The sequence below is a fragment of the Phyllobates terribilis genome, unplaced genomic scaffold (assembly GCF_046119375.1).
Source record: "Phyllobates terribilis strain yellow unplaced genomic scaffold, ASM4611937v1 Scaffold_10__3_contigs__length_209671492, whole genome shotgun sequence".
Lineage (NCBI taxonomy): Eukaryota > Metazoa > Chordata > Amphibia > Anura > Dendrobatidae > Phyllobates > Phyllobates terribilis.
This window is the reverse complement of record NW_027362770.1, coordinates 161935558-161957344: the sequence shown is the minus strand read 5'-3', so window position 1 is coordinate 161957344 and position 21787 is coordinate 161935558. Positions and strand designations below refer to the sequence as shown.

Below are 21787 nucleotides of genomic sequence, written 5' to 3'. Positions count from 1 at the left end.
TTTGCAGCTTTGTGTGATCTTCAGTTTTCTTATGACTGGTTTTAATTAAAAGGGATTATCCAGAAGCAGAAAAACCTCAGCCGCTTTCTGCTAACAGCGCCACACCTGGCTGTGTGTGGTATTGCAGCTAACCATTGAAATCAATCGAACTGTGCTTTAATACTACACCCAACCCACGGCCAGGTAGAGGAGCTGTTGGAATAAAGTGCCCATTTTTTTTTAATTCACCCTCCCCCACTTCCCCCCTAACCCTGGACAACCCCTTCAAGCTGTGCCCACAAGGCTTCCCCGTCCTCCTCTTTTTCACCATTTCTATTGCTGGGTATAACTAAAAGTTAATTATATCAAATCCATGACTATATTATTCCCAGACCTCTTCTCCAATATACTTATGCTCCACCCCCCCCTTACTTTACCCTTCTTCACTGATCACTTAGTAGCTCAGATTAGTATATAATTCAGGTTTCGCAGTGGATATGTCAGTGATGATGTTACCAGACCGTATGCATCCTCCGTTACCGACCTGGACAACCCCTTTAAATTCATCCAAGAGGGTCTTATTTCATAATTTTTAATAGTGCGGCCATTGGGAAAAATCTGTGCATAAAATTCAGTACATACATGAAACTTTAGGAACTTTTTTCTTTGGAGCAAGAACAAAAACCAAATGTCGGATTTAAATAGTGAAGAGATTTTGGGTTTTTTTTCTGCGGTGAAACTTGTCCGAAAATTACAGGAATCGGATCCCGGCGCCGAACTGCACTCCGTCACAGATCCTAGAGGAGAGGACACGGGTGAAGGGGATAACACGGGACCACGCTGCTAGTATCAATCGCATCTTTATGTGGAAATTAACTGCTGACATTTCTGGTGGGTTTTTTTGTCGAAATTAGTTAAGAATATTTTTAAATTACTTAAAAAAAAAAAAAATTAATCAACAAACTATGTTTCATTGTTTCAGACAATCGCAGCTTCAAATCCCCTAAGGAGACTATTTAATAAAAGTTAAAAAATAAATTAATTAAATATTAAATTTTAAAAAAATATACACATTTCGAATCGTTGCATTCAGATATGACCGATCAAAATATAAAGTAAATTAATCTAATCGATAAACGGCGTAACGAGAGAAAAAAAACGCCAGAATTACAATTTTGTGGTTGCAATAACAGGCGATCAAAACATCGTATCTACCCCAAAATGGTATTAAAAAAATGGGAGTTGCCGTAACCTGCTACCCTTACGTACCGGTCTCCGCTCTGGACGCCCATGGGGATGCAGTAATTTAGTTCCAGTCTAGCGATGTTTCCCAGTCGCAGCACGATGCCCGCGCCATAAGACCAGCGGATGCACTCTGCCAGCCTGCGGAGGTGAGCTCGGGGGCCCTCGCCTGCGAATGAAGAAACACAATAAGATTAGTCCTCTATACGTTCTCTCGTCCTCTATATGTTCTCCCGTCCTCTGTACGTTCTCCTTACCATAGTTCAGGTTGCAGAGGTTTCCAGCATTAAGGAAGAAATGTGTCCTGAAGAGGTCTCCAAAACCGCCCCGGCCAGGACGGAAGGGTAATGGGGTGTAGAGATGGACACCCCCAGCCCAGTAAGCTTCACCGCCCAGATAGTCACCTGCACGGACAGCGTAGAGACCAAATATCATCATCAATAACATGGAGCCTAGTTGCAGCCAACCCACGTCTGTCATCTGATGTAAAAGTACCGACCTTCGCTCTGGGGTCCGATGCTGTACATACTGAATCCCCGCACACTTGTCGGTCCTCCCAAATAAAACCTTTACACAAAATATAAATGGTGATTAAACACTATAATAATAATAATATTAGACATTGACCAAGCAGGTGGTTCCCTCTTTTACACACCGATCTGCAATACTGGACGGCCTATCTCCAAGAGGAACCAGCATCCCGCCCCAGAGAGAAGTGGACAGCACCTACAGCAAGAGCCACGTATTATACACCACTCATTAACTGGGCAACTAAAAAATACAATAAAATGTCCATATTTATACTTTTGTTTCCAGCACACAGTGTTGTAAAATTCCAGAACTGCCACTAGGTGGAGCTGAGATACAATAATATCTCCCTTCAATAAAGCTCCCTCTAGTGGTGGCTGCAGGTAGCTTTATTTTTTAACGTATCAGTGCAGTTTGGTTTTTTTTAATCTCCCCATCTATTAGCGATCAGTAAGGTATGTTCAGTGTCTGTGTGCAATAAAATACTTTACCGGTCACAGTCTTAATTTTTCAGTTGCTTTTTATTCAGTTTTTGGGAAATGCAAGATGATGATGACCAAAAAACAGCAATTCTGGCATTTTGATTTTTTTTTTCCTTTTTCGCCTTTTATCTTATGGATTCATTTTATCTAATTTTTTTTTTTTTCGGATTGGGTAAAGGGGGATGTGCGGTTGATCCAAACATTTAGATTTAAATATTTTTAATGACATTTGCTAAATCATTTTCACTTTTTTTTTTTTTTACTTTTTAATTTTGTTTGACCACTTACTATATACTGCAATACTTCAGTATTATGGATATAGTAAAAAAAAAGTGATCTGCTATTAAGCCTAGCCACGAGATGGGACTACAAAGATGGCAGTGATGGGATAGATCTTCAGGAGACACCCGAATCCAATGGTAACCCATCTACATAGATAAACAGCAGTGATAAGGAGCTTGCTCCGGTCACTGCTGTCAAAGGTAGGTGCTGGCTGTATGACGTGGGCCCAGCCACAGAGGGAGCGCCGCGGGCCCAGCCACAGAGGGAGCGCCGCGGGCCCAGCCACAGAGGGAGCGCCGTGGGCCCAGCCACAGAGGGAGCGCCGCGGGCCCAGCCACAGAGGGAGCGCCGCGGGCCCAGCCACAGAGGGAGCGCCGCGGGCCCAGCCACAGAGGGAGCGCCGCGGGCCCAGCCACAGAGGGAGCGCCGCGGGCCCAGCCACAGAGGGAGCGCCGCGGGCCCAGCCACAGAGGGAGCGCCGCGGGCCCAGCCACAGAGGGAGCGCCGCGGGCCCAGCCACAGAGCCTGTTCTATACATCCACATATACCATGAGTTACTGGAACATCAAGAAAAACAAAGGCAGCTTTCATTAGTCTGTAACATCTCACCGAGTCCCACGCCAGCCGCTTGTTTATTTGCAGTTCAAAGTCTTCCTTTAAGAAGCTGACGTCCCCTCCGGTGTACCCGGCCAGCTCCTGCAGAGCACAGACAGACTGATAGTATATGTACCGTATACAGATATATTGGTCTTGGACTGGGAATGGTTTCTACAACCCCAAGGCCTGTATACAGCGCTCAGACCCCTTCGATACCCCCCAGAGATTTCACATTACTGGATATCCCCCTCTATAGTACATCATAGTCAAGCTTAGGGCTATTGGTAGAAGATGGCGTCACCTGGTTGATTTTCAGTAAGGCGCCCCTCTTTGGCAGGATTGTAGAATTGCGGGAATCAATCATCATTGAATGCTGTGAATTAAAACAGAAAAAAAAAAGTCAATTTAGAAAAGCCCCGACCCCCTCCTCCCCCCCTCCCCTATAGTCAGATATATGGGGGGGCACCCGTGTTTGGCTGCAGCGGTCTCATGTGCCGCCATCACCGCAGCATCAAAGCCTCCGTCTCATGTGAATGGAAGACAAGACTTCTCACCGAGAGAGAAGACTTCAGCGAGTGACCACTTTCCTCCCGGATGGCAAACGACGCGGTTCTTGCTAAACAGCCGAGTTCTCTCCAGACTCCCTCCCACTTCAAGGTGTGGCTGGTCTTCCATATTGGAAACTATAACGAATGGAGATGTACAGGATTGTGAAGTCTGAGTTGCAATACCATAAGGCAACCTGTGATCGACTGTGGCGCTATATTTATTTACACATTTAATCCTGGGCAATCTAATTTCGCTAATAATGAACCCAGGTCCTCTCCCCCGACTCTATTAATTATTTTCCATACATTGACTTCAGCTGACAGGCCGCGGTCGGTCTCTCGCAGCGAACTCCAGGGGAACTGTCCGGTCACTTTGTACAGATTGAAGCAGAAACTGCACGGAGAGAAGGAGGAGAACAGATGACAAGGGGGATTTATTAACAGATTTGAAACACTATTTAATTGTAAAAAAAAAGTCGCAAATTAAACACAAGAGGGCAGCGTGACCACTGGCAAATTTAATTGTATGGAGGACTACGCGGGGCCCCATTATGCTGCACGGAGGACTACGCGGGGCCCCATTATGCTGCACGGAGGACTACGCGGGGCCCCATTATGCTGCACGGAGGACTACGCGGGGCCCCATTATGCTGTACGGAGGACTATGTGGGGCCATTATACTGTATGGAGGACTATGTGGGGTCCATTATTCTGTATGGAGGACTATGTGGGGCGCATTATTCTGTATGGAGGACTATGTGGGGCCCATTATTCTGTATGGAGGACTATGTGGGGCCCATTATACTGTATGGAGGACTATGTGGGGCTCATTATTCTGTATGGAGGACTATGTGGGGTCCATTATTCTGTATGGAGGACTATGTGGGGCCCATTATACTGTATGGAGGACTATGTGGGGTCCATTATTCTGTATGGAGGACTATGTGGGGCTCATTATTCTGTATGGAGGACTATGTGGGGCTCATTATTCTGTATGGAGGACTATGTGGGGTCCATTATTCTGTATGGAGGACTATGTGGGGCCCATTATACTGTATGGAGGACTATGTGGGGTCCATTATTCTGTATGGAGGACTATGTGGGGCTCATTATTCTGTATGGAGGACTATGTGGGGCCCATTATACTGTATGGAGGACTATGTGGGGCTCATTATTCTGTATGGAGGACTATGTGGGGTCCATTATTCTGTATGGAGGACTATGTGGGGCTCATTATTCTGTATGGAGGACTATGTGGGGCTCATTATTCTGTATGGAGGACTATGTGGGGCCCATTATTCTGTATGGAGGACTATGTGGGGCCCATTATTCTGTATGGAGAACTATGTGGGGCCCATTATTCTGTATGGAGGACGATGTGGGGCCCATTATTCTGTATGGAGGACTATGTGGGGCCCATTATACTGTATGGAGGACTATGTGGGGCCCATTATTCTGTATGGAGGACTATGTGGGGCCCATTATTCTGTATGGAGGACTATGTGGGGCTCATTATTCTGTATGGAGGACTATGTGGGGCCCATTATTCTGTATGGAGGACTATGTGGGGCCCATTATTCTGTATGGAGGACTATGTGGGGCCCATTATTCTGTATGGAGGACTATGTGGGGCCCATTATTCTGTATGGAGGACTATGTGGGGCCCATTATTCTGTATGGAGGACTATGTGGGGCCCATTATACTGTATGGAGGACTATGTGGGGCCCATTATACTGTATGGAGGACTATGTGGGGCCCATTATTCTGTATGGAGGACTATGTGGGGCCCATTATTCTGTATGGAGGACTATGTGGGGCTCATTATTCTGTATGGAGGACTATGTGGGGCCCATTATACTGTATGGAGGACTATGTGGGGCCCATTATACTGTATGGAGGACTATGTGGGGCTCATTATTCTGTATGGAGGACTATGTGGGGCTCATTATTCTGTATGGAGGACTATGTGGGGCCCATTATACTGTATGGAGGACTATGTGGGGCCCATTATACTGTATGGAGGACTAAATGGGGCTCATTATTCTGTATGGAGGATTATGTGGGGCCCATTATACTGTATGGAGGACTATGTGGGGCCCATTATACTGTATGGAGGACTATGTGGGGCTCATTATTCTGTATGGAGGACTATGTGGGGTGCATTATTCTGTATGGAGGACTATGTGGGGCCCATTATACTGTATGGAGGACTATGTGGGGCCCATTATACTGTATGGAGGACTATGTGGGGCCCATTATACTGTATGGAGGACTATGTGGGGCCCATTATACTGTATGGAGGACTATGTGGGGCCTATTATACTGTATACCGCTTGGCCCGCGATTTTGTCCAAGTTTTTCACTTTGGCCCTCTGTGTGTTTGAGTTTGACATCCCTGGTGTACAGCAATGTACACCGTGTAGTGGCAGTCCTTGGTACTGCAGGTCACATTCACTTTAACTGCAGTACCGAGAATGGCCACTACATGGGGTACAGGTGCTGGTAACCTACCCCCTAATCATAGGTAAACCCCTTTTAATAAACCCCCCCACCGTAAATTCTGATAATCATCAGCGGATGAAGCCGATCCTTACTTCCTTTCAAAGTTCCCGACTTGCGGCTTGAAGAAGGACAAACCGTATGACGTCTCCTTGGTCCCGTACGAGAACTGGAACGTCATCTTTTCAGCGCGACCAAACAGGTTGGGCAATTTGAGTCCAAGAACCTTTAAAAAAAAAAAAAAGTCAAAGATTTAGGTACAGGCTCTTTGTAGGAAGATAACCCCAACTCGTAGCGCCCCCTGCAGGTGACACTTTATTCCTAAATTTTCCAGGAGGATCGGCACAGACCGTATCGTACCATGCTGCCTTCATTGTTGCCGACCATCGTGTTATAACTTCCGGTTAACCTTCGTAGCTCGTTGACTTCGAAGGTGACGTCCAGGCCATTGGGAAGAGCATCGTCATCTAGAGGGGTATAAAATTATTACGGGGTTAAATTATAACTAGGGTCTCCGGCTTATTTCTATATTATCTAGCTCCCCCTGCTGGTGACAGTGTACACATACTGATACTGACCAGCAGAGGGCACCGTCTCTTATTCTCCCATGCGCTCACCTTGGCAGGTATCCACTAAAACCTCCACTTGTCTGAATATTCCCATCCGGAGGAGCTTGTCTCGGGCCTCGTGCGATTTCCTCATCACCTAAGAAACATCAAAATTGGTGTCGAGACCGACATAAAACCGAAATATCACTCCCTCCTCCACTAACATCAATAAGATTCTTCGCCTTGAAGACGTCGGCGATCTCGGACATGACCAGGTCGTCTTTTGTCCTTCCCAGACCTTCGAAGTGAACGCGCTGAACCACGACCTGAAAAAAAATATATATATATATATATATATATATATATATATATATATATATATATATATATATATATATATATATATATATATATTAGGGGGCAGCCCTTTAATTTTTAACCCCTTCCCACACTGACAATGCATGTGATGGTGATCGGGCAGAGCGATCGATCGCAGGAGGATGGAGCCGCTCTCCAGCACTGATGCACGGGACTGGAGAAAGTTTTGATCCCGGCTGTTCTCATACTAATCTGCCCCTAATTATCACATTGTTATAGCGCTGGTCTCCTCCTATGGAGCAAAGGGATGTATTTGGGGCTCCCCGGGTGTTAAGGGGGTCGATCTTTCACACACTCACATCTTTATTTTCTAAGATTTCCTGCTTCTTTTGCGGCTCCACTTCTACCAGATCACCGTCCTCACTTCCAGATCCAAAATCCGGCCCGTCCATAGGAAGAGGATCCAAACTCTGAAAAGGAATGAACATTAGCGACGTGTCCTGATCCGTAGACTTCTGCAACAAGGGAGAAATTAACATTAATGACATGTCCTGGTCCGATAAATCTCCCAGAAGGGTGTGTAGACTTTTGCAACTAGGGAGGAATTAACATTAGCGACATGCCCTGGTCCGTCACATCCGAGAAATCTCCCCGAAGGGTGTGCAGACTTCTGCAACCAGGGAGGAATGAATATTAACAGCAAGCCCTGATCCATCACATCCGAGAAATATCCCAGAAGGGTGTGTAGACTTCTGCAACTAGGGAGGAATGAACATTAGTGACATGCCCTGCAGAATCTGTCACATCCGAGAAAACTCTCAAAAGGGTGTGTATACTTCTGCAACTTTGGAGGAATGAACATTAGCGGCATGCTCTGATCCGTCACATCTCCCAAAAGGGTGTGCAACTATGGAGGAATGAACATTACTGACAGATCGGACGACTACACAGGGTTTTTAAGTAGTTGGTTACCATGGAGACACATCAATCTGAACAGGAGCTGCATCCACAAGACGGTAGTAGATTCTTTTTACTAAAAAAATAACTGCAGTCACAAAAAAAATTGCTGAGTTTTTAAGTTTTTCAAAACTTTTGATTTTTTTTAGAAGAAGAATTTTCCGCCCCCCAAATAATATAAGTGTGTGAATATCCTCTAAAGATAAATCATAAATGGTTTTAATGGTGGGGATCTGGCCCCCAAAAAGAAGAGGCAGGAGGGTAGAAAAACTCATAGAAAATCCACAAAGACTGAGAGGAGAGCGCATTCTCCACCCCTTTGTTTCAGCAATCAGCGGGGGGTCATAGCACCCGGACCAAACTTCTGACAAGTCCTGATGAGCCGTTAAAAGTCCTAAAAAGTGTTACTTTGCAAATAATAACAATAAAAAAAAATACCGTTTTGGGTATGCAGCTTCCCTGCAGAACTATGTGGTTTTCCTTTGTAAAGTGCATTGATTTTACTTAGAAGGGAGGTGCATCCTTAAAGGGGTTTGCGGACTGACAATTTAGGTTATTTAGAACATTATGAAGGTGGGAAATCCCAGTGACCGGACTGTCCCCGGCCTTGCAGCAGTCACAACACTGTGTTACTATGGAAACACCATCCCCCACAACAACAAAAATAAGACTATTTCCACTTTTCATTCCAGGTAATAAAGAAAATAGGAAATGTGAGCTGAAACCCCCCAATGGCGGCCATATTGCTCCACCCAGGAACTGCCCTATACTAATACCCCTCCATGTCTCCATATACCCCACAGGCCTCAATACACTGCTCGGCCATATATAACAGCCATATACAATGTTCCGGGCCTCACCCGAGCGTGCACCGTCCCCATCTCTCCGGGTCTCTGTCCGTCCCCGCTAGCAGCTGCCTCGATGACCCCCCGGACTAACAACCAATCCTGGAGGCCGCCATGACACTTGGGAGAAACTCCGCCCTCTTCGGCGAATGATTGGCTGAAGGCTTGACACGTGACGCGGTGACGCTTCCTGCAGAACGACTGTAAGGTATTTTGTCCCTTTTAGCTACCCGTAGATTTCAGTTCCTATGACAACAATTTCCTTTTTCTTTTGTTCCTTTTTACCTTTTTTTGTCAGAAATATTTGTTTATATCCTATAAATGGTGAAAGGAGGCAGTAAATCATGAAAAGAGTTTATTTTTTTTACCATAAATCTTCTTAACCCCTTCACGCCGCAGCCATTTTCCATTTTTCGGTATAAGTTTTTTATTTTTTCGCCAATATGGCCGTACAGGCGCTTGTTTTTTTGCGGGATGAGTTGTACTTTTGAACGACACTAAATAATGTACTGATAAACGGCAAAAAAATTCAAAGTGCGGTGAAATTACAAAAAAAAAGTGCAATTCCACAACAGTTTTTTTGCTTTTTTTCTTTCCACGTTCACTGTATGGTAAAACTGACCGGCCATTATTATTCTCCAGGTCATTACGAGTTCGCAGACACCAAACATGTAGAGGTTCTTTCTTATTTAAGTAGTGAAAAAAATTCGCAAATTAGTAAAAAAAAAATTGAATTATGGCGCCATTTTCCAAGACCACTAGCGTCTCCATTTTTCGGGATCTGGGGCCGGGTGAGGGCTTATTTTTTGCGATCTGAGCTGACGTTTTTACTGATACCATTTTGGGGTAGATCCGATGTTTTGATCGCCCATTATTGCATTTTATGGCGACCAAAAAAAAATGTATTCTGGCGTTCTGATTTTTTTTTTCCTTACGCCGTTTACCGACCGGATTAATTTATTTTATATTTTTATAGATCGAACTTTTACGAACGCGGCGATACCAAATATATTTATATTTTATTTATTGTTTTATTTTTATTTGGGGAAAACGAGGGGTGATTTGAACTTTTCTGTACTGTTTTTTTTCATATTTTTAAAAACTTTATCCTCACTTTTTACTGTATTTAATAGTCCCCTTAGGGAACTTGAAGCTGCGATCATCTTATACATAGCAGTGGATAGGGAACCCGCATCCCAGGCAGTACGTTTACGTCAAGTGGTGAAGGGGTTAAAGGGGTTGTCCACTACTTTTACATTGATGGCCTACCCTGGTTCTAGTGCGAACACCTGCTGAAAGCGTGCAGGGAAAAAAAAAAAAAAACACAGCATTTCAGTTGTATGTGAACACAGCCTAAGCGTTCTATTTTTATTACATTTTTTTTATGGGTTTAATAAATAAAAAAAAAAAAAACGATCACGCCATTTACTGATCCCCGTAAATAATCTGATATCTGTGTTGTGCAGGTCGTTACGATTACAGGGACATGTTGGAAGCTGTGCATTGTACGGAGTGTATGGCATGGGTTCAGGCGCGCACTGTGTTCTACAGCCGGCACCCAGATCTAAGTTGTGAGAATGGAGCCGGATCCCATTACAGTTTAACCTCTTAGATGGTGATGTTAATCTTAACCACGGCATTTAAAAGGTTGGAAATGGGGAATGTCACCCCTTTCCAACGCCGATCCGGCCCCCCCACCGCATAATTGCTGGATGCCATTAGCATTATTATTCAGGGCCTACGTCAGTCGCATCGATTGTCAATTCAGTGAACGTTAATCCCTGTAAAGGCGCAGTCAGACGGCCATATAAATCGAAGCGAGATCATAACGCAGTGCCCGGACTGGCCGGCGGGTCTCCCGACCTGAGCGTGACAGCTCCATGTATTTCTATGCAGCTCGAGTAGGTAGAGCCGCCGGCCAGTCCAGGCACTGTGTCCCGATTTATACGGCCGTCTGACCGCGTCCTTAGAATGGAGGGGTGGGTCGGATTCTCGATCTCCGCTCTATTCATTCTCTAGGGGGCTTCCAGGAAAAACAGAGTGCAGCGCTCAGCAGCCCCATAGAGAATGAAGGGAGCGGCAGTCGAACATGCTCACTGCCTCTCCAAGCTAGCAGGGATGAAAGTACCTCGCTATGCTGATCGGTTCTGGTCCCACCTGTCAGAAATCCCCCGATCAACACTTGAAAACTTGTGTTCACCGGACCCTAAATCCCCAATATTAGTCCTTTCTGCTGTCGCTGCCTCCCAGCTAGGTGCCCCATTTTCAGTTCCCTCAATGGCCACCCAAGAGTCATGAGGAGCTGAGGAACCGCGCCTGCTCTGCCTTTCCTTGGTATGGACAAGTAGCGATGATGATGATGGTGCCATGTCCATGCCAGAGCCAAGACAGGCAGGAAGGTGCGGCTCCTCACTGCGCCCCCCGAGCATGTGAAAAATACTGACGTCTGAACAAGGTCCCATACTGTAGCATAGTAGTCAGGAGTCCAGACACTAGTGCTAATGAGTCCGATTGTTGTGGCCATGCAGATTCTCTGTTGTTCAGCAGTGAATCCTGGCCCATCAGCTGTAAGTGCGGATAACGGCTGGACAGGAGAGGAGGGAACTTTTAATTCAACCCCTTTGGGTTAACAACTGGGGGACAAAGGGGCATGATCTGCAGCTATAGGACATAAAGTTTAATCAATCACAGATGGAGATTATTTACTGGAAGAGCAGTGAGACTATGATTCCTTTGTACGAGCAGTGAGACTATGGATTCTTTACTGTACGAGCAGTGAGATTATGGATTCTTTACTGTACAAGCAGTGAGACTATGGATTCTTTACTGTACGAGCAGTGAGACTATGGATTCTTTACTGTATGAGCAGTGAGACTGTGGATTCTTTACTGAAAGAGCAGTGAGACTATGGATTCCTTACTGTAAGAGCAGTGAGACTATGGATTCTTTACTGTATGAGCAGTGAGACTATAAATTCTTTACTGTGCGAGCAGTGAGACTTTGGATTCTTCACTGTATGAGCAGTGAGACTATGGATTCCTTACTGTAAGGACAGTGAGACTATGGATTCTTTACTGTAATACAAAAAGTGAGACTATGGATTCTTTACTGTATGAGCAGTGAGAATATAGATTCTTTACTGTAAGAGCAGTGAGACTATAGATTCTTTACTGTAAGAGCAGTGAGACTATGGATTATTTAATGTAAGAGCAGTGAGACTATGGATTCCTTACTATAGGAGCACTGAGACTATGGATTCTTTACTGAAAGAGCAGTGAGACTATGGATTCCTTACTGTAAGAGCAGTGAGACTATAGATTCTTTACTGTATGAGCAGTGAGACTATAGATTCTTTACTGTACGAGCAGTGAGACTATGAATTCCTTACTATAGGAGCACTGAGACTATGGATTCTTTACTGTAAGAGTAGTGAGACTATGGATTCTTTACTGTAAGAGCAGTGAGACTATGGATTCTTTACTGTAAGAGCAGTGAGACTATGGACTCTTTACTGAAAGAGCAGCGAGACTATGGATTCTTTACTGAAAGAGCAGCGAGACTATGGATTATTTAATGTAAGAGTAGTGAGACTATGGATTCTTTACTGAAAGAGCAGTGAGACTATGGATTCTTTACTGTAAGAGCAGTGAGACTATGGATTCCTTACTATAGGAGCACTAAGACTATGGATTCTTTACTGAAAGAGCAGCGAGACTATAGATTCTTTACTGTTAGAGAAGTGAGACTATAGATTCTTTACTGTAAGAGCAGTGAGACTATGGATTAAATAATGTAAGAGTAGTGAGACTATGGATTCTTTACTGAATGAGCAGTGAGACTATGGATTCTTTACTGAAAGAACAGTGAGACTATGGATTCCTTACTGTAAGAGCAGTGAGACTATAGATTCTTTACAGTACGAGCAGTGAGACTATGGATTCTTTACTGTAAGTAGTGAGACTATAGATTCTTTACTGTACTAGCAGTGAGACTATGGATTATTTAATGTAAGAGTAGTGAGACTATGGATTCCTTACTATAGGAGCAGAGACTATGGATTCTTTACTGTAAGAGCAGTGAGACTGGATTCTTTACTATAAGAGCAGCGAGACTATGGATTCTTTACTGTAAGAGCAGTGAGACTATGGATTCTTTACTGTAACAGCAGTGAGACTATGGATTCTTTACTGTAACAGCAGTGAGACTATGGAACTCTCTGCCACACGATGTAATGGTTGATTCACCACTTAAAATTCAAGCAGGGCCTGGATGCCTTTCTTGAAATATATTAGTTTATCGGCAGTAGAGTCTGTGATGGGGCGTTGATCCAGAGGACAAATCTGATTGCCCTATATGGAGTCAGGAAGGATTTTTTTCTTCCCCTACTGATGCAGTCAGGTGGCCATATAAATCGGACTAAGATTGGAATACAGTTTTGGCCTTTGCGACATAATAGTTTTTTGGCGGGAGGAAAACAGAAAATTTCATCGTCTGCGCACAGAGCCATACCTTCTTAATCCCCTGCATAGACAGGAAGGTACATTCTAACATTGTCCGCCTGCAGTCACCACTAGAGGGAGCTCTGTGCACAGTTTATATGCGGAATTTGATAAGATACTGTAGTTTGCAGTGAGCTCCCTCTAGTGGTGGCTGCAGGCAGTCAATTTCATTGCTTAATTCTACAGCTATGTATTAGATTTGGAAATCTGTATTTAAAAAAAAAAAAACACTACTATTATAAAAAGGTGATCAGTATGATGGAAAGTTTAATTGAGCAATTCTGGCAGTGGTGCCAAGTGATAGCCACATAGCGCCACACCTGCACATAGGTGGTGTCTGATAATGCAGCGCAACTCCATAAAATTGAATGGAGCTGGGCTGCAATACCACACACCAACAGCAAGATGGATCAAGGAAACCATTGTTTTTCCAATCCTTCACAACCCCCCTCTTGGCTATGTGTTTTCTTTTAGACATTTTTAAAGCAGAAAATGTACAAAAACTCTGCAAAATCTCGCACAAAGCTCAACACTGCTCAAAAAACTGTGTCCAGCCCAAAAACTTTAAGGTTACGTACACAAAGGGGTCTGCCACAACCATTTTATTTTTCTGGGTCTATTCCGCACGACGGTCTCCCTCTTTTGACATGCCCCGTGCCCCCCGGATCACATGACCGATCCATACTACAACTGGCCGACTTCTTGTGACGTGTTGACTGAGCGCTTTCTGGTCTTCTGTTCTGGTGTGTAGATGGGATGTCATAGCCGCCATCATGTTGAGTGACAGGAAGCTGCCAGACCCAACATGGACACACTTGGCTTTTTGCAGTGTACTTGTGTGATTTCTCTGTGTAAGGACAGATCCACACATTTGTGTGTTGCAGTACAAGTACGGACTGGCCACGGTCCCTTAACCTGAACTTGACAACCTCATATGCGTCTCTGAAGCTGTCAAGTTCAGGTCCGGGGACCCACGACAGGTCTGTGAATCACAGACTGTTTCATATGGATGTGTGAATGCGCCCTTACTCGCAGACTGCTTAAAGTGGGTAGTCTGAGAGCAGATGAGTGGGGTGATACTAGCTCAGGCTATGAGGCCAGCACAAAGCTTCATGGGTTTGGTTACGAAAACGAGCAGGAAGCTGCCAACAAAGAAAGAGAAGCCAATAAAAAAATCCAAAATGGCAGCCTGATGTCAAAATCCAGAGGAAATAAAAGTAAAAAAACAAAAACAAACACAAAAATACATTGTGTGGGTCTATTTTATTACAATTTAAAACAGATTAGCTAATGAAACAAAAAAAAAAATTTGAGGTCCGAAAACCCCCTTTAAAATAATAGATATGATGAGAAGAAATCCATTTCCTTCGATTAGAGGCTAAGGCTAAGACAGGGGGTCTGACAGCCACTGGTGAAGGGAATGTAAACCCATTATGTGTATAGTATAAAAATAGAAAATAAACACACAAAAACACCGGGAGAATTCCAATAAAATATATTTGTATTCTTTTCATAGGATTACAGCCAAGATTCCTGGTGTGGCACAACTTACCCGAAATCCCACAAATCAGCTTTGTGAACAGTTATTTGTGCTATAGTATGCAGTAAAGACTTTCCTCAACAAACCGTATTAGAAACTATCGACAAACACATCTTTATAAACCAGGTCTCTCGTGCCTGTTCCGTGGGGAAGGGGTATAGGACGGAGGACAAAAAAACAAGGGATCTACTCTGCACATCACGGATCCACCAGATCAGTTAGCCCCTGGTCATAAATCAACTATCTGGGGGACGTGTGGCACCGAGGTAAGAAGCCACCGTCTTCTTCCGAGAAGACCCAACTCTGTAGGTGCCACCGTCCGAGATTCTCTCCATCTCCGAGACGTTGTGGAAGACGCTTTTACAGTGTTTAGCTACGAGAAATCCACACAGGACTGAGAAGAAGCTTACGAAGAAGTCACCAATTTCCAAAGTTACGTATTCACGACACTTTTTTTTTTTTTTTTTGCCTTAATTTATTACTAAAATTTTAGTTGTTTTTTTCTTGTATTTTTTTTTTTCAATTTTTTAAGTTTTTTTTTTTTCCCCAGAATCACAGAATACTTTTAAAGACTATGATACAGCCAAAACTAGGAAGGATGGAAGGATCTAGAATCGATAACAGTCTTCAAGCATAGTCTGTCATGAAATCCACGAGACGACATGCGTTTAAAAGGATTCTCTCCGGTATAGTCAATGGTTTATATATCTATATATAGAGGCATAAATATGTAGATTTTTTTTATTAGTATTTTTTTTTTTTTTTTTCCCATATAGACACAAACGCACATTACTCGAACACAGCGTTTGGCTACTTGTACAGTAGATGACGACATGAAGAAAGTCTGGACACATATGTAGCCATTAGGATGTAACTGGTTAACCTAGATCAGCTCTGGTTCTGCATCAAGTCTACGGAAAAGGTGGAGTCTTGACCCGAAAAAAAGCCCTTACCCACCATGACAAGCTCAAGGTAAAATAGGTGCATGGCTCTCAGTTGGTCCTAGGAATAGAGGTTTTCATGTAATACTTTGTCTCTGACCAACAGGGAAAGCGGCCGACAACCAATATCAGAGATTTGCTTTACCGTACAGGACAGGACAGAATAGAAGAAAAAAAAAAAAAAAAATCTGATTTGCTTTACTGTACAGGACAGGACAGAATAGAAAAAAAAAAATTAACAAAAATCCCCCCCATAAAATTACAATAATAAAAATAGACACCATCATCAGATCATTTGTACAACGCGAGGGAATGTGAAGTGAGAGGAAAGAGTTAAATACCAGAAAATAGTCCCTGATTAATCCGGGTTTTGATCTGTTGAAGTCGAAATCGATAGTTTCGGAATATCGTCACGGGAAGGAAAAAAGAAAATAATAATTAGAAAATATATATATATATATATTTTTTTATATTTTAATTATTTTTGACCCAGGTTTAGGTGTTTGAGCTCTGCCACAATTTATTGTAACAGCCCTTTTAAATACAATACTATATTACTATTCGCTAAGGCCAGGCGATTTAATTTAATTTTTTTTTTATTTATTTATTTTTTTAAATATATGGTGTTGCGTGTTGGGATAAAACCCAAGCTTATAATTTAGATTTATGTTTTTTAATAGAATAGGAGCAGCGAGGAAAAAAAAATGAATAAAAAAGGGGGGGGGGGGGGGGAGGGGTGAGAAAAGAGGTGAAAAGAGGGGGGGGGTGTAAGAGGGGGGAAAAATTCTTATCTACCCCCGGCATTAAATAAGACAAGAACCTCGTAAAAAAAAAAAAAAAAAAAAATACAGAACTGCAACGCTTAAAAAAATATATATTCCACATTACAGAAAAGGTCACTTCTAACAAGTCATATGGATACATGAATGCACAGGATCAATGCAAGGCACTGTCCACAACAGCGACCAATAATAAAATTATATTAAATCGAAAAAAAAAAAACATTACAGCAAGAAAACAAGCAGGAGCGTTTTCTTAAGTGTGCTGATTTTGCACTAAATTGGGTCCCTTTCAAAGCAAGGACAGCTGCTGCTTTTATGGGGACTCTGTGTCTAAACTTTGAAAAAGAGGGAGGAAAAAAAAAAAAAAAAAATTAAAAATCAAAAAACATCAAGATTCCCAGTTCTACCGAATGTATGCAAAGTCATTCCTAGTGTCAACCGCATCTTCCTTACATTGTAATATTTACAGGTTATGTCGCATTAACTCATCCCAGGGACGAGATTACAGGTTATTAGGAGAACTAGGCGCGCGCTAGAGGCGGGGGGAGGGACGGCGTCCGATGTCACTGCACGGGCTCCACGTAGTTTGCAGGGTACAGGCCCACTTGTCCGCCGTCTAGACGCCCTTTGCACCAGCCTTGTTCGTCTTCATCTTCTATTTTTGTCAGCTCTTCTCCTAAAAAAAACCCAAAAACACAAGGTGATGGGTCATATTGTCATGTACGTGTGGGGGCTCCGCTTTTGGACAATCCCTACTTGAAAATAAACTAAACACAAAAGTGTCCCCCATGCAGAGATCACTACCGATCAGTTGTGATCGCCGAGGATACCAGGAAATAAAGTGTTCAGATTCCCTGCAGCACTCCCGCAGGAGGAACGTAGTATTACACAATGCCAATTCAAATCAATTGAATGTGGTGTAATGCAGGACAGGAGACTGGATTGCTTTAGATAACCGCTCCCCAATCTGGCCAAGAGTTGAGGACCCCATGAGAACTCCCTAATAAAGGGTATGAAAACAGGGCCCCTGAACTAGACAGCACCTTTACATTTTCTATAGGACGTTTATAGCCTAGAAAGGATAAATTACTTCGTATAGGTGAGGTGAGCACCTAAAATTTAGCTCTACTGCTGCTTTGGCACTCCCTCATGCTTTACAGTACAGCTCTGCTCTGTTCAAATTGATTGGCACCTACAAGAATAACCTTAAAAGGGTTTATCGCCTAACAGGATAGAGAAGTTTATGATCGCCGGAGGTCGGGTTACTTTGACCATTCCAAATCTAGAGCATAAAATGGAGGGATACTGAGCATGTGCGACCACCAGCACTATAAAGAGTGAATGGAGCAGAGGTCGCACATGCTCAATACCACCTCACTCACACAGGAGATTTTGGGACCATTTGTTCTCGGGATTGAATCGGACCACTTATACAAATGGGTAGGCTATATCTGCTGTTTATGAGACAACCCCTTTAAACATTAAAAGCACCACACAACTCGCCATACTTTACACTTCCATTTTTCTTTCTCCTCACATTATGTATTTTTTTTTTTTTTAATTTGTCCTCATTTCTGACCGGCATCGTCCCCTCCCTCCTTACCAGCTTTGAAGCTGAGCTCGTCAGTCTCCTGCCCGTCGTAGTCGTACAGAGCTCTGACCCGGACCTCCGATCCGGCGGCCGCCTCTTCATCAAACGGGTTGCTGTCCCCATTGGCGTCGTTGCTGGTGAAGGGGTTGTTGGACTCGTCATCGGACCACTCGGTGGGGTAACTCTTTTCGTAGCTGCTGACGCTGGAATACAAGACGATGCCGGGTAAGAACCCATATACCCCAAAGTAAAAGGGAAGGTGGAGCGGCTACAACCTCCCCGAACACAGAGCGGGCCAAGGAGTTGAGCGGTCAGCTACGTACGAGCTCCAGCTTTACAGGTGAAAACAAATAGGTTTGTTAAGTGAATGAAGCTCGTGCAGATATAGTAATGGTCAGGGCCGGCAGCTGTAATCACCGACCTCCTCCTCTTAGATTCTGTGTAGAATAATGTCTAAATATCTCTTTATATTGGCCAGAGTTCTCAATATTCTAATCCAGAGCTCCAAATCCTCTGCACAGACATGAGTACACGATGACACAATTCTATCTACCTGCAGCCACCACTAGGGGGAGCTCAACATGCAGCAGTCATTGATTGAGCACAATAATAAACCTGCATGCAGTGAGCTCCCTCTAGTGGTGGCCGCAGGTAGATAGAATTCATTGGACGCAACGGAGCTTTAACCTCTGCGCTAACTTCATAACATACCTAATAAATCACCCGCCGCAGACAGGTTCTTTTTTTTTTTTAATAATTCATTTTTTTATTTATTTATTTTTATTTTTTTATAACAAAGCCGTATACTTTTTTTTTAATCTAATTAATTTTTATTCTTTGTTTAACGTAGCCGTATAAGTATACCTTTTTAATTTTTGTGTTTGTTACCATTTCTGTCCTCCTATTAAACCTTTTTAAGCCCCTGGGGGGTTTTATTAGACCCCCAGCTGTTATGACAACACATTAACACCCCACTATAAGGTTGCAGGGAAGCTGATTGGCCAGGAGAGGTCACACATCCACCTTCCTCCATCTCACTGATTAGATGCCAGTGTCCCCATCGACTGAGGCATCTAAAGGGGTATAAATTGTCAAAACTGGAGTATTCTAGACATTTTGAACAGGTGTCAATAGAAAGGTTTATGGGTCTGCCTTTAGAGGAGAGCAGTGCTTGGCCGTGTGCTTTCATTTAAGAAATTGGTTGGGGATTGGAGCACCTTAAAATCTGATGTGTCACAAGTGGTTACATTTTCACGAGTCTACAATGTCTGCCCTTATTAAGTACTGAGCTCCAGTCATCCTGCTCAAATGTGGTTACATCGTTACGAGTCTACAATGTCTGCCCTTATTAAGTACTGAGCACCAATCATTCTGCTCAAATGTGGTTACATTTTCACGAGTCTACAATGTCTGCCCTTATTAAGTACTGAGCACCTATCATTCTGCTCTAATGTGGTTACATTTTCACAAGTCTACAATGTCTGCCCTTATTAAGTACTGAGCACTTATCATTCTGCTCAAATGTGGTTACATTTTCACAAGTCTACAATGTCTGCCCTTATTAAGTACTGAGCTCCAGTCATCCTGCTCAAATGTGGTTACATCGTTACGAGTCTACAATGTCTGCCCTTATTAAGTACTGAGCACTTATCATTCTGCTCAAATGTGGTTACATTTTCACAAGTCTACAATGTCTGCCCTTATTAAGTACTGAACTCCTGTCATCCTACGGGGCTGATTGAAAAGAGACCTTTAAAGTGATAAGATAACAAAAAATACACTGCTCAAAAAAATAAAGGGAGCACTTAACCAACACAATGTAACTACAAGTCAATAACACTTCTGTGAAATCTACCCATCCAGTTGTGAAGCAACACTGATTGTGAATCAATTTCTCCTGCTGTTGTGCAAATGGAACAGACAACTGGTAGAAATGATCGGCAATTAGCAAGATACCCCCTATAAAGGAGCGGTTCTGCAGGTGGTGAGCACAGACCATTTCTCTGTGCTCATCCTTTTTGGCTGTTGTTTTGGTCACTTTTTCATTTTGCCATTGCTGTCACCCCTAGAGGTACAGTAGCATGAGGCGGTGTCTACAGTACAACCCACAGAAGTTGCTCAGGTAGTGCAGTTCATCCAGGATGGCACATCAGTGCGAGCTGTGGCAAGAAGGGTAGATGTCTGTCAGCACAGTGTCCAGAGCATGGAGCAGATACCAGGAGACGTGGAGGGAGCCATAGGAGTGCAACAACCCAGCAGCAGGACCGCTACCTCCTCCTTTGTGCAAGAAGGAACAGGAGGAGCACTGCCAGAGCCCTGCAAAATGACCTCCAGCAGGCCACAAATGTGCATGTGTCTGCACAAACTATTAGAAACAGACTCCATGAGGGTGGTATGAGGGCCCGACGTCCACAGATGGGGGTTGTGCTCACAGCCCAACACTGTGCAGGACGCTTGGCATTTGCCACAGAACACCAGGATTGACAAAGTCGCCACTGGCGCCCTGTGCTCTTCACAGATGAAAGCAGGTTCACACTGAGCACATGTGACAGACGTGACAGTCTGGAGACGCCGTGGAGAGCGATCTGCTGCCTGCAACATCCTTCAGCATGACCGGTTTGGCAGTGGGTCAGTAATGGTGTGGGGTGGCATTTCTTTGGAGGGCCGCACAGCCCTCCATGTGCTCGCCAGAGGTAGCCTGACTGCCATTAGGTACCGAGATGAGATCCTCAGACCCCTTGTGAGACCATATGCTGGTGCGGTTGGCCCTGGGTTCCCCCTAATGCAGGACAATGCCAGACCTCATGTGGCTGGAGTGTGTCAGCAGTTCCTGCAAGATGAAGGCATTGAAGCTATGGACTGGCCCGCCCGTTCCCCAGACCTGAATCCGATAGAACACATCTGGGACATCATGTCTCGCTCCATCCACCAACGTCACGTTGCACCACAGACTGTCCAGGAGTTGGCGGATGCTTTAGTCCAGGTCTGGGAGGAGATCCCACAGGAGACCATCCGCAACCTCATCAGGAGCATGCCCAGGCGTTGTAGGGAGGTCCTACAGGCATGTGGAGGCCACACACAATACTGAGCCTCAACAGGAGCATGCCCAGGCGTTGTAGGGAGGTCATACAGGCACGTGGAGGCCACACACAATACTGAGCCTCATCAGGAGCATGCCCAGGCGTTGTAGGGAGGTCATACAGGCACGTGGAGGCCACACACAATACTCAACCTCATCAGGAGCATGCCCAGGCGTTGTAGGGAGGTCATACAGGCACGTGGAGGCCACACACAATACTAAGCATCATTTTGACTTGTTTTAAGGACATTACATCAAAGTTGGATCAGCCTGTAGTGTGTTTTTCCATTTTAATTTTGGGGGTGACTCCAAATCCAGGCCTCCATTGGTTAATAAATGTGATTTCCATTGATGATTTTTGTGTGATTTTGTTGTCAGCACATTCAACTTTGTACAGAACAAAGTATTCAATGAGAAGATTTCATTCATTCAGATCTAGGATGTGTTATTTGAGTGTTCCCTTTATGTTTTTGAGCATAGTGAAAATATATATATATATATATATATATATATATATATATATATATAT

The 21787-nt window shown here is 43.9% G+C and overlaps 2 protein-coding genes across 7 annotated transcripts in view; both read right to left on the bottom strand.

The window, feature by feature from the left end:
• Positions 1-557: 557 nt before the first annotated feature.
• Positions 558-9003, bottom strand: SAMM50 (SAMM50 sorting and assembly machinery component). 2 transcript variants are annotated; one of them, XM_073650032.1, is made up of 15 exons: positions 8842-9002; positions 7384-7494; positions 6931-7032; positions 6776-6863; positions 6519-6625; positions 6254-6384; positions 3965-4052; positions 3665-3793; positions 3412-3483; positions 3123-3209; positions 1877-1947; positions 1721-1788; positions 1479-1625; positions 1249-1390; positions 558-776 (listed from the first exon to the last, which is right to left on the bottom strand). In XM_073650032.1, exons 1-15 carry the CDS (start codon positions 8860-8862, stop codon positions 731-733), a joined length of 1410 nt encoding a protein of 469 aa, XP_073506133.1. In that variant the 5' UTR covers positions 8863-9002; the 3' UTR covers positions 558-730. The 2 variants fall into 2 exon arrangements, with proteins under 2 accessions (XP_073506133.1, XP_073506134.1); XM_073650033.1 differs by lacking the exon at positions 6931-7032 and having other exon boundaries at positions 8842-9003.
• Positions 9004-14804: 5801 nt separating this feature from the next.
• The window catches only part of PACSIN2 (protein kinase C and casein kinase substrate in neurons 2), a 71473-nt gene continuing 64490 nt past the window's right edge, over positions 14805-21787 (bottom strand). For all 5 annotated transcript variants that reach the window (XM_073650027.1, XM_073650031.1, XM_073650030.1 and 2 more), the window contains 2 exons: positions 18192-18382; positions 14805-17264 (listed from right to left, as the gene is read on the bottom strand). In XM_073650027.1, coding sequence (XP_073506128.1) covers positions 17152-17264; positions 18192-18382 — 304 coding nt within the window. In that variant the 3' untranslated portion in view covers positions 14805-17151. The remainder of the gene's footprint in view (positions 17265-18191; positions 18383-21787) is intronic.